The sequence below is a fragment of the Euprymna scolopes genome, chromosome 41 (assembly GCF_053919585.1).
Source record: "Euprymna scolopes isolate OS-2025 chromosome 41, ASM5391958v1, whole genome shotgun sequence".
NCBI classification, from domain to species: Eukaryota; Metazoa; Mollusca; class Cephalopoda; order Sepiida; family Sepiolidae; genus Euprymna; species Euprymna scolopes.
This window is the reverse complement of record NC_136522.1, coordinates 7,936,601-7,950,048: the sequence shown is the minus strand read 5'-3', so window position 1 is coordinate 7,950,048 and position 13,448 is coordinate 7,936,601. Positions and strand designations below refer to the sequence as shown.

Here is a 13,448-nt window from a genome sequence, read left to right as displayed (position 1 = left end):
CCCCGTAGCTGGTGTTTTCTAAATGAAAACGGATTAAAGTTTTCCATATGTGTGAAATATATATATATACAAAGTTATAGATGAAAAATTTGTTGAGTATATAGGTTGAGAGGTGTCCTCACACACACACACACACACACTCTCACACACACACACACACACATTCTCACTTTTATAGATATACTAGCAGGGGTACCGGGCATTGCCCGGGTGTTTAGAAGTGGATGTGCTCGGAGGGGGGGGGAGGTAAATCAAAACAAAAGAATAAGCGAAGTAATAGTCCTGTTTAAATATTATAAAAAAAAACAATGTTAAAACTTCTTAAAAAAAATCGAAAAAAAAACTCAAAAAAACAAACGTAATGCAAATGAACAACGTTAAAATTTCTTAAAATTGGAAAAACAAAAACAAAAAAAGAAAACGCGAACGTGATGGAAAAAAAACAAAAAAACGAACGTGATGCAAAACAAATGATGTTAAAACTTCTTAAGAAAAATCTGAAAAACAAAAACAAAAACAAAAAACAGTGAACAAAGAAAATGGCATAAATAACCGTGTTTCAATATCAAAACTTTAAAAATCAAAAAAAAAAAAAAGAAGACATCTCACATCACGATTTGAGCTTACAACCTTTAGATAATGACGCCATGCTTTAATCAACTGAGCTAAGAGGACGTCAAAATTGGGTCGTTTTTTTTTAAATATTTAAACTAATTCAAGTTCCGACGTCATTTGCACATGTGTAGAAACTATCTTGTCATGGAATGTTTTTTTTGTTATCCCCTCTCTGTACAAAAATGGCCAGTTTAGGGTGAAGGAATTAATGTTTTTGGCCAATTTTTCGATATTTGTCGTCCAAGATGTCAAGCTTGAAAATGATACCAATCTCGTGAAAATCCATCGCTTCTGTCGAAAGTTTTTGCAAGACATACAAACACACACACACACACACACATTTTCACTTTTCTATATATAGACTAGCGGGGGTTACCCAGCATTGCCCGGGTGTTTGGAGGTGTGTGTGGTCACCCAGGTGTTTGTGTCGGGGGGAGGGGTTAAAATAAAAAAAAAGTTTTGGTAGGTAAGTATGAAGGATTGAACCTGAACCCTCAAGGCAAAGTTGGATATTAAAGTGATAAAAAAAATAACGTGCGACGTTAACCACTGGGCCACCGCAAAATGCTAATGGAAACACGTTTGAATTTATTTAAGTATTCAGAATTCGCAGGTGCCCGTTTTTAATGACTTTGACTGCAGGGTAGTATTTTATTTACTGCGGGAACGCTTTTTTAATTTTTTTTTTTGTTTCCCCAAGTTTTCAATAAAAAGGGGATTGTCCAAATTGAATAGCAATTGTCTGATATAAGGAAAAACTCCACATTGATCAAATCTGATTGCTTTCGGACATTTCCAGCGATCGCGACCGGAAAAATACCGCCATAATAGTGTCGCTTTTATTATACGAAACAGCCTAATGCACATGTGGCGAGTGAAAAATGTTGAATATTTATCTTTTCAAAGTCGAGCAAATTAAATAGACAGGCAACCTCCGTTGTTAACTCGAGATATTATGATTTAGACGCGATATAAAAAGTTTTAAGAAGTTGTGAGCCGACCGACCGCTTCTCGGAAAAAAGCCTTTTACAGACATACACAAAAAGCGAACATACATACATACATTTTCGCTTTTATCTATATACTAGCGAGGGGTACCCGGCGTTGCCCAGGTGTTTGTAGGGGTGTGTGGTGTTAAATAAAAAAGAAACCGGGGGGGGGGTAGGATCGGAGCCCACCCCCTGAGGCGGTTTGAAAATAAATTCGGCTAGCCAGAAGTGAAAGATGTTTGAAAGTCGTCGAGCGTTACGACGACGACGATGACGATGTCAACACTGTTATAAGCGAAGTAAGAAAAGAAAACAACGTTTTAATTAAGCGGGGGGGGGGGGGGGGGTAAAACACAAAAAACGAACGAACATTACGTGAAAAATGGCTTAAATAATACAGGGTTCAATATTTAAATTAAATTAATTTAAATTAAAAAATTAAAAAAAAAATTTTTAATTTTACACCACGATTCGAACCCAAAACGTTTAGATAATGAACCAAGGCCTTAACTACCTAAGCTACAGCGACATATATAAAGTTTGTTCGGTTTATCAACTATTTAAAGTAAATCAGGTCACGACGTCATGACGTCATCTGACGCATGCGCTGTTGACCCCACCCCTGTCTGTTTGCGTCTCTCTCTCTCTCTCTCTCTCTCACTTCGTCTTCCTTACTCTAAAGACTGGAAAATGGCGTCTGGCTGTTTTTATTTTTAAAAACTTCGTTCATTAATATTTTTTGTAAGCATATTTTTTTTTTTTTACTTCACATGTTTGGCTTATTATTTTTCGTTTAACTATCGAGTCTAACTATTTTGAATGTGGTAATAACTTTGGTAACGTTGCCATAGCGTAGAAGTTCATAGTTTAGCTTTAATTAATTTTTTTTTACCGATAACATTTTTAAATTGTAAATTAAGACCGCCATTAGAGCTTGCTGACGTCAAGATCACATGACATGACTCAGCGGGTTTTAAATACAAGTTGACCCAAAATAAACGGCCCCGTGTATACTTTATGTAGAAGAGTTAGCGGCCATATTTTTTGGGGCAGTTATGAATCGATTTAAAAATATGTAATGTTTAACATTAAAATTTCACTTTTTTGGGGGCCACCCCTGCAGAAAATCGATCAGTTGACGCACTTCTGATGGTCACTTTGGGCCAATTTTTCGATATTTGTCGTCCGGAAGGTGGGGCTTTCATATGAGACCAAGTTTGTGAATTTTTGTTGTGTCTGTCGAAAGTTTTTAGCAGACACACAAACATACATACATACATACATACATACAAACAAACATACACACATTTTCGCTTTTATATATAGATATAAAAGCGAAAATGTATGTATGTATGTACGCTTTTCCTCGATGTCCACAAAAGGCTTCTTTCAGAGAAGCGCTCGCGTGCTTCACAACTTTTAAAACTTTTTATATCATCTATAAATTATAATATCTCACACTTAACCACGGAGCTCGCCTGTGTATTTAATTTTCTTGACTTTCAAACCTTAATTATTCGACATTTCCTGCATCGGCATGCGGTACATTCGGTTTTCGGTATAAACAAAAAGCGAAACTCGACTCTAATTACTGGTCGAAGGCCAGACCGGCCTGCGCGCCCTCCGGGGCCCGGGTGACATGATCAAAGTGTAGTATCTGTTCCGACAGATACTGCAAGCTATGACTAGCTAGGACTAGCTATGACTAGCAAAGACCAGATGTGGGGGCAACCCCACATGCCTGACCTTTAACCAGCTCCCATTTCCCACCTCTCGGGAGCTGGTCCCCTTTTTCCCTTCCCCCTCCCTTCACTCCTCACATTAAAAATCGGCCTTGTGCCTAATTTGCTCGGTGGGGGAGCAAATAAATACCTACTGGCCGAAGGCCACACTGGCCTGTGCGCCCTCCGGGGCCCGGGCGACAAGATCAAAGTGTGGTATCTGTTCCGGCAGATGCTGCAAGCTATGACTAGCAAAGACCAGATGTGGGGGCAACCCCACATTAAAAATCGGCCTTGTGCCTAATTTCCTCGGTTGGGGAGCAAATAAATACCTACTGGCCGAAAGCCAGTGGTCTCTAGAGTAACGTTTGGTCAATGTCGACTTCACCATATCAGACTGAAGCAGCTTTCATGTCGAGACGAGACGCTCCCCCTAATAAAAAGGGAGCGGGTTTTTAAAAACAAACAAACCAATTTATTCAGCTCATTAAAAACTGTCCCGCACAAAATGCTAACTGCTGAATACCTATCACCATCACGTCATTCAAAAACGCGCACCTGTTTTTTTTTTCACACTTTACTATTTTCCAACTGCGCGTCAAGGCTTCGTTTTTTTGTTTTTTTTCACGGGCACTTGTTTTTTTTCACATGTCGGGTTTTTTCACACACACCTACAAACACCCGGGCAACGCCGGGTACCCCTTGCTAGTATATATATATAGATTATGTTGTGTTTATTTCAGTCACAAGTCTGGAAGAAATAACTTCATATCAAGAAAAGCAGTCAACTGAAATGAAAGGAGCAGCGTCCGTTGTGCAAGAGTTGCTCCGTCCTGCCATTAAAGAATTCCCTGTGCCGCATTACTGTCAGTTTTGTGACATTTCATGTCGCAATCAAATGGAATGGGATAACCATTGTACTACAAATGAACACGGCAAAAATGTCAGCCATGATCACGAACAACAATGGAACTACAGAGAACCGCCATGGAATTTCCAAAATGAAAAGAAACTTGAATTATGTAAAAAGTAAGTTAAGTTTTTAATTTTCATTATTTTGATTTGGTTTGAGTGTTTTTTTGTTTTTTTTTACAAAGGGGTCATCATTTATCACAGCCTGAAGGCCACTCGAGGATAAAGAATGTACAGTAGTCAATGGAATAATTTCATAGCAATCGTTGGTAGTAGAATATCCACCCTTTTTCTGTTTATTTAATACAGAATCCAGTAATTTTAATTTTAATTTAAATTTAATTTATGTACGGAAAATTGTAGTGTGCATGATTCGCTTAAGAAAAGAAAGAGAAAAAGTCTGCAACTCGAAACCTGATCGACACGAGACAAAAACGTGTCTTATGCAAATTGAGACGTGGTTGACTTTGACGATATAAAAAGCAAGTATTTCGTTGGTATGGTGCACTTTGCAATCTGGTATTAGTTGGAGAAAACTTGCTTGCAATAACGTCAAATATACACATTGTATAGTGTATACATACATATATATATATATGTAATATATTTATATATATATATATATATACACACATTGTCTACTGTCTATATATATATATATATATATATATATATATATATATATATATATATATATATATATGAGCAAACAGTTTATAAAATATGTTAAAAAACACTTTGAAATGAGTTAAAAACGTATTTAATCTGAAAAGGAAACACTAGATAAATGGATAGTCCTTAATCCGCGGAGTTTCGGAGAAATACTCTTCTTCTCATCAGAGGGTAGGAATTAGCAAAATGCGGGATCGGATTTTGCATGCAGAAGTATTTGATGAAACAACATGTAAGTCAAAGATCTTACTTGAAAACAAAAAAGTGAAGCAGAGGGAATATGGTAAAGAAAAAAAAAAAAAATATATATATATATATATATATATATAATGCAATTCTTGGTTCGTTCAAATTCGATAAAACCATATTTCTACATTACCAATTTATTTGAAATTTTCAGACAGACCATTTTTAAAGTCGAGGGATGTTTCTGTTTTATTAAAATGAATAAACATTGCCAATTATAAAAATATTAAATAAAATAAAAATATTTTTCAGACTGTGGACCTGTTTTTGTTAGTAGAACTGAACTTCCGTTTCAATTCATTTCATACACCACGATTTGATGAGGCAAATTAGATTTCATTTTCTGTTTACTCGATAAGTAAAAAAAAAAATTCCCTATTTTAAATTCATTTTTTATCTTCCAAATTTTGTAATTTAAAAATTTTTTTCTTTATTATATCAGGCAAAAAAAAAGTTGCTCACTTGCGTTTGAGTTGAAGGATAAAAGTTGAAGTCGAAGTTGTTTTTTGTTTTTTTTTTGTTTTGTTTTTTTAAACAGTTGTTTCGATATAAGAAAATATGAACTTTTTTATTATTAAAACTATAAATTGTTAGGTGAAAGTATAGTTTTTTTTTTTCGAAAGCAATTTACGGATTGGTAACGTGCTTAAATAATATTTGGTGCTAATGCGGATCAGAATTTTTGTAGGAAACAAACACTCGGGCAACGCCGGGTACCCCCGCTAGTTATTAAATAATGGAAGTTATAGACAAGAACCTACAAATGATGAATCCCCATCCAAAAATTTGTTCAAAATAACCAATGAAACAAAACATTAGGTGTATCAGAATTTTTGTAGGAATTTTTGACACCCTAACACGAAACTGCGAATAAAATATAAAAATCTCGAAATTTCTCTGTTAAAAGTGGGTCATTTATTTTCTTTATGGATTATACTTCCAAAATAAACTATTACAGTTGTTTTAAAAGTAATAGAAATATTTTTTTTTTTTTAAAACAGTAATGAATTTTCCGAACTCAATATTTTTCAATTTTTAAACTCAATATTTTTCAATTTTTAAATTTTAAAAATCTATCAAAATTTTTCTATTGATTCTATTTTTACGATATTTTCAGGGTCAATGTGAAATGTTATGTTCTTTCCAATAAATCGAATATAATATTTTAGACAAACGTTTTTTTTTTAAATTCACGAACCCCCCCCCATCCCAATTTTTAAGTGTCTATTAAAAAGTAAATACTTAATTTAGTAACCCGATGAGTACATAATTATTTACTCACAAATTGAAGAGAAAAGGTCAATACATAATATATTCAAATTTAAAAAAAAAACATAGTGTTCTTTTAGAATTTTACCTGTAAAGTTTGAAGTTTAAAACCTTTTTAAAAAAAAAACGTTTTTTTTTTTTTTTTTTTATGAAATCTTGGTCCTTGCTTCTTTAATTGAAAAAAAAAATTAGGGCTTGAATTGCATTTTTCGAGGAGTTATAAGCTTGGAAAGATGGGGTGGAATTATTCACTATTTTTCACGAAATTTCTGACACACCTAGTGATGCGCGCTACTTTTTTAAATCGTACTTCCACGTTTAATTAAAGTTTTATGATATGTTTTTTTATTAAATTGTAAGTACAGATTAGGTACAAAACACCCTCCTCTCCCCATGTTAAGAATGGCTTTTTAAATAATAACATTCTTATTTCAGCACGGATCAATAAGTGCATGAGTACCCAATTTCTTTAATAAAGAAAATGTATTCATATTTTAGTGTAGTATCAAAGTGTTCTCTGTTAGTGGAGGAGAAATCCTCCACGACTGAGACAATTTTTATTTTTGTTCCTTTTTCTCCACATTAAAAAACGACCCTGGTGTCTAACTCTGTCCCGTGGGGAGGCATTGTAAATAGGAACAACTTCTGGAAAAAAATAAAGAAAAAAAAAAGTGTACTTTCAATTTTGTTAAAAAAGTTTTTCTTAAAAAAAGAAAAAAAAAAGGTGCTAATGCAGAGAGTTATCCGTGCTATTTTTTAAATCATATTTCCACGTTTAATAAAAGTTTTATGATATGTTTTTTTATTCAATTGTAAGGTTAAAGTACAGAATAGGTACAAAACACCCTCCCTTCCCCATGTTAAGAATGGATTTTTAAATAATAACGTTATTATTTCAGCACGTATCACTCTCTGCATGAGTACTGATTAATGTTTTGTTTTTTTGCTTTTTTATGGTAGTTTTTTTTAAGAAAACCTTTTTTAACAAAATTGAAAGTAGACTTTTTTTTCTTTTTTTTTTGCAGAAGTTGTTTTTACATAAGAAAATATGAATGCTTTTTCTTTATTAAAGAAATTGGGTATTTATGCACTTATTGATCCGTGCTGAAATAACGTTATTATTTAAAAAGCCATTCTTAACATGGGGAGGGGAGGGTGTTTTGTACCTATTCTGTACTTTAACCTTACAATTGAATAAAAATACGGTAAATTTTTAGATTAGGTCCTCCTCCACAATTTTCTTTTAAATGATGACTTTTATACGTTTTCAACTATGCTGAATACAGAAATCGCATTGAAATTTTGAAGAAATAAGTAGTTATCGCGATATAAAAAGTTGTATAATGCATTGTAATCTCTGGTGGCCATCCTTTTTATGTGCATAACAAAGATGGCTGCCAAAGAATATAATGCATGAAACAACTATTAATATCTCGATAACTACTTATTTCTGCAAAATTTCAATGCAATTTCCGTATTCAGCATAGTCGAAAACCTATAAAAGTCGTCATTTAAAAAAAAAAATTGTGGAGGTGGACCTAATCTAAAAAATACCAAAAAAATAGATTGATAGCGAAAAAAGCCTTTTATAGACATACACAAAAAGCGAACCTTCATACACACACACATTTTCGCTTTTATATATATACTAGCGGGGGTAACCGGCGTTGCTCGGGTGTTTGGAGGTGTATGTGCTGTTAAATAAAAAAGAAAACGGAGGTGGGGGTAAAAGTTGGTAGGATCGAACCTGAAGCCCTGAGGCGAAGTTTGAAAATAAAATTGGCCAGCCAGAATGAGTTACTGAAAGATGATTGAATTTATTTAAGTAAGAACCAAATTGACAGGTGCACGCACGGAAGTCGTCAAGCGTTACGACGACGACGACGACGTAAGCAATAGCTATTCAGCAAATGAAGTCAATGACCAGCTTCGTTTTCTATAAGCGAAGTAAAAAGAGAAAACATAAAAATGAACGTTAAAACTTAAGCGGGGGGTGGGGGTAATCAAAACATCGAAAAAAAACAAAAAAAACTAACATAAGGCAAATGAACGATGTTAAATGTAAAAATCGATAAAACAAAAAAGAAAACAGAAAAACGAACACGTGAAAATGGCTTAAATAAGCTTGTTTCGATATTAAAATTAAAAAAATCGGTGGGTACTCGGGTGTTTTTGGGTGTGTGGTCGGGGGTGGATAAGCAAAGTAAAAAGAAAAACAGAAAAATGAACGTTATGTGAAAAATGGCTGGTTCAATATTTAAATTTAAAAAATCGGAAAAAAAAAAGAAGACATCTCACACCACGATTCGAACCCAAAACGTTTAGATAACAAACCAACACATTAACCAACTGAGCTAATACGACGTACATTAAATTAGTCAGTTTTTCAACTATTTAAAGTAAATCAGGTCATGACGTCATCTGACGCATGCATAGTCGTCATCACGAGAGGACCGTTTTTGTTGACCCCCCCCCTCCTGTCGAAAATTGTCGATTTCAGGGTGAAAAAATGAACGTTTTTGGCCAATTTTTCGATATTTTTTGAGCGAAGAATGGAGCTTCAATATGATAGCGAGTTTGTAAATTTTCGTCGTGTCTGTCAAAAGTTTTTAGCGGACACACAAATACAAACATACATACATACATACATACACACATTTTCGCTTTTCTATATATATAAAAGCGAAAATGTATAATATGTATGTATCTGTGTATGTCTGGCTAAAACTTTCGACAGAGACGACGGATTTACACAATGTCGGTATCGTTCTGAAGCTCGACTCTTCGGACAACAAATATTGAAAAATTGGCTAAAAACATTAATTCTTTCACCCTCAACTGGACACTTTTCTACAGGGAGGGGTTGCTTTTTTCGCCGATATTTTCGAAAGTCATCCCCTCTTTTCGATTGACTAGCCTTAATTTAAACCTTTGCCACTTCCGATTTGGCAATGGGCACAACAGCAAAAATGTCATGTTTTTTTTTTCAAGTTCTTATTCTCCTTTGCGGTACGGTTTCGAGCCTGTCTGCCTACTACAACTTATTTTTTTTTTGCTTAAAACATACCTCCAAACACCCGGACAACGCCGGGAACCCATGCTAGTATATATATAAATAGTATAAATCGATGACCATGGTGTTATAAGTTGATAGTCTTATGAATTTTATCTTATATTGCAAATTGAATTTAACTTTTGCTTTATCAGTTTTTCCTTCTTTTTAAATCCGTTTTTTGTAGACATGAAAGAGGTCGATGTCTTTATTCAAACAGCCTGGATATGCATAATTTGTGTCCGTACGCTCATGAGATTAATGAATTGGAAGAATGGGAAAAACGCTTTGAATGGCGTGCTTTAAAAATGGATCTCGCCAAAAAGCCAGATATCATATCGTATATCGCTAAGCTGCAAGAAACCTGTTTCAGTTCTCGGAAACCAGTTTATGTGGTAAGAAGAACGCTTTTTATATGTGGTAAAATTTTTTTGTTTTCGTGTTGTAAGAAAAAACAATGTTATATATTAAGAAAAATTTTTTTGATGGGTTAAGAAAAAATGATGCTCCTGCAGTATCGGGCACAGATTTAAATTTCATTTCAAATAAAAATTCTTTGATTTACTTACGTCTTCGGCAGAAAATATCAGGAAAGATTATTGCTCAGAATTTTAATCTATAAATATAAAAGCGAAAATGTTTGTATGTGTGTTCGCTTTTTCTGTATGTCTACAAAAGGCTTTTTTTTTCAGAGAAGCGGTCGGTCGCTTCACAACTTTTTAAAACTTTTTATATCACATATAAATCGTAATATCTCACAGTTAACAACGGAGCTCGCCTGTCTATTTAATTTGCTCAATTTCGGGAAGATAAATATTCAACATTTGTCGCTCGCCGCATGTGGGTTAGTCTTTTTCCTATAACATCACGTTAATATATATTGAGCGAATTTCTAACAGTATTTTGTCTATTTTATTATTTATAACACCTTTTCCCGAACTTACCGTGTTTAAGAGAGAGTCGGCCGCCATTTAAAATTTTCCAATACATCGGTAAACACTGTATGTTTTTCGAGCTGAATAAACATGTTACATTGAATAAAAACACGAAAATTATATCCAGTTTGGCAGAAAAGTAACTTATCTTGCCTTTGATAACATTTATTTGTTATATATTTGTTTTTTGACAACTTTTTCGAATCTATGTGTACAGTAATACAATGCATCACCTACTAAGTTTCGAAGCCGGTTTTTAACTCGATCAAGGCTGGATAGGACGCACCAAGTAGTTCTTGCCCAGATATAGCAACAGTGCTCCATTTTAGGACGTACTTAGTTCTTATACAGATAGAGGATCACATCAGCAGTGAGATACTTACCGGAGCGATAGAATGATCCATCCATTTTCCCAGCGATATTGGAAACAGATTTAATCTATGTGTTTCATTTCAGATTAGGAGTGAAGGTCAGACACAGAAGCTTGTCAAGACATGATGTTTCCCCAAGATGCGTCATTCATTTCAATTGGAGCCTGATGAGCGTCAGAGTGATTATGATGAAAAGAGAAAAGTTTTGTTTTAGCTGTATTAAAATTAACTAGCCACTTTTTCCTCCCCCATTGCACCACATGCTCAAGATCAGAAGAGAGAGAATCAGAAAGATCTTGGTCATTGCTGGCATTTGAAGATTTTTGGTTTTTTTACAAAGGGGTTACCACATATCAAGGCCTGGAGGCCACTTGAGGATAAGGGTTAATGTGTGTATTGTAGTCATTTGGTTAGTTGTATAATAATCGTTTGTAGTAGTAATTTGGTATGATTAGATTATTTATAAAAACTTGTTTACATTGGACTTGAAAATATCGCAGTCAGTTGGAAAGCAAACCAGTGAAACAGAGTGCAACAGGTGCGCAGTTCTAGGAAAGAAGCTTTGTTCATGGAATCCATGTTTAGGTGTAGGCACTTATAGAGAGCAAAAAATTCCACAGCAGCAAATTTATTAATATTAAGGAAATCATTCCAAATTAAACTTCATTGATGAAGTCTTGGAAAAGTGTTTTGAGTTCCCTTCTTGGTATAAACAGGAAGTTCTTTTGTGGCTTTTTTTACCATTTCTCTTTGGTGGTGATTTTTGTAGGTTAATTAATAACCTTTGTTAATTAATTCTGAATTAAATAAAGAAAACATACCTTTCTTTAAATAATCTTCATACAGGAAGTCATATCAATGGTTGACAAAAGAAAACAAATTAATTAACAGCGTAACATTTTTTTAACCTATACACACAGCCGAGTTCTGCTGCTATACTCAGGGTCTGCCAGCAGCCACCTGATTGCATCAGGCGTTCACCACGCTCTTCAGCACATTCAGATACATTTTAGTGTTGACTTTCAAGCCGACTTAGAAGATGTGAGGAGCCATGATGTGGCCCTCACTTAAAACCACACCAAAAACGATAATCGTGGCCAGAAACTTAGTTTTCATCACCCTAGGCACATCCCTGAAACAAATTTTGTATTTTCGACATTTAAAACAATTGAGCTTCCCATCCCAACTTCAAAAATAAAAAATAAAATTTCTTCATTTTTAATGGGCTATAAGAATTATTCAACTAGACATAGCATATTATTGCTAGTTTTTCTTTTATTACAAGATAGTCACCACTTATCAAGACCCGAGGGACACTCAAGGATAAGGGTTAATGAATGTACGGTGGTAGTTTACTAATTGTTAATGTTGTAGATTGAGTAGAATTTGGATTATTTAAGAGGACGACTCAGCAAAAACTTATTTACATTGGACTTGAAGGCTACCATGTTGTAATTGGCCGGGAAGTAGGCTAATAAAACAGTATTCCACATGCGGGCAGCTCTAAGAAAGAAGCTTTGTTCATGTAGTTTAGAATTAAGCTCAGATAGAGAGTAGAGAATATTGTTGAGAGCGGTTGTAGCTAGTCGAGTGTTTTTTTGTGAAGATGTTTGGTATTTCAGGATGAGACAAACTTCGCAATGTATGTATTATGTTTTGAAACAAAAATGATTGACAGACAGATGGACAGATGGACAGATGAACAAAATCTCTATATTATAAAAAATTAGCTATATAGCCATTTTTAATTTAGGAAAAGGAAAGGGTGGTCTTTCATGTTATCTCAGAGGAAGATATTAAATCAGATGGGACCTTATCTTGCTTGTCACTGTCGATAAAAAGAGCAAACAATCTTTACTATAGCTAGATTTTCTCTCATGAATTTTCACAAAATTTTCATCCGCTTCTAAAAAGATTTTTTTTTTTTCTGACAGATGAGTGAAACTATTCTAGATGTGCAACTCGAGATGGATGCTGATAAAAAAGTCTCTTCCACAAACAAGACATTTTCCCACACATGGACCATCACGGTGACCAGTCCGGTAAGGAGCTTTGTGTAATTATTTGTTTTTGTTTGATATGCTTGTAGATATATGAACCTGCGATCATCTATTCATAGTCCGTACTGGCTAAAGTATCACTCACATGACAATGACATTTTCTTCTAAAAGAAATTTACAACTCAAGTATTTTTTCTTTTAATTGAAATCGTTTCAGACATGGCATGAAGCCACTTCATGTAAAGATTAACAATAATCTATATATTAATACGATAGCGTGTGTTATTTTCTGAGTCACGCTTACATCCGGGTCGTTTAATTGTTATGTGCTTCCATTTCTTGTCATAAATAATTTTACCAAGAATTCTTAAGTTTCGGTTTCGGTTTCGATTATAGCTAACTAGCCTGGATGCCCGGTGTTGCCTGGGTGTTTGGAGGTGTGTGTTGAGCAAAAAAAAAAGTGGTAGTAAGCAGGCAGGCAGCCTCGAACCCATACCGTGAAGGAGGAAAAGAATGTGAAAAAAAAACCCCAAAATATTACGGGACGTCTTTGCTGTTGCGTGCATCGTTAAACCGGAAGTGACAAAGGTTTAAATTAAGGCTAGTCAATTGAAAAGAGGGGATGACTTTCGAAAATATCGGTCAAAAAGTGACCAGTTGAAGGCG

At 34.5% G+C, this 13,448-nt stretch overlaps 1 protein-coding gene across 1 annotated transcript in view; it reads left to right on the top strand.

Annotated features, from left to right (window-relative positions):
- LOC145266328 (uncharacterized) overlaps positions 1-13,448 on the top strand; it is a 78,732-nt gene that overhangs the window by 33,778 nt on the left and 31,506 nt on the right. The window contains exons 3-5 of the mRNA XM_080121914.1: positions 4,069-4,354; positions 9,664-9,871; positions 12,717-12,824. Of these exons, the coding sequence (XP_079978040.1) occupies positions 4,069-4,354; positions 9,664-9,871; positions 12,717-12,824 (602 nt within the window). The remainder of the gene's footprint in view (positions 1-4,068; positions 4,355-9,663; positions 9,872-12,716; positions 12,825-13,448) is intronic.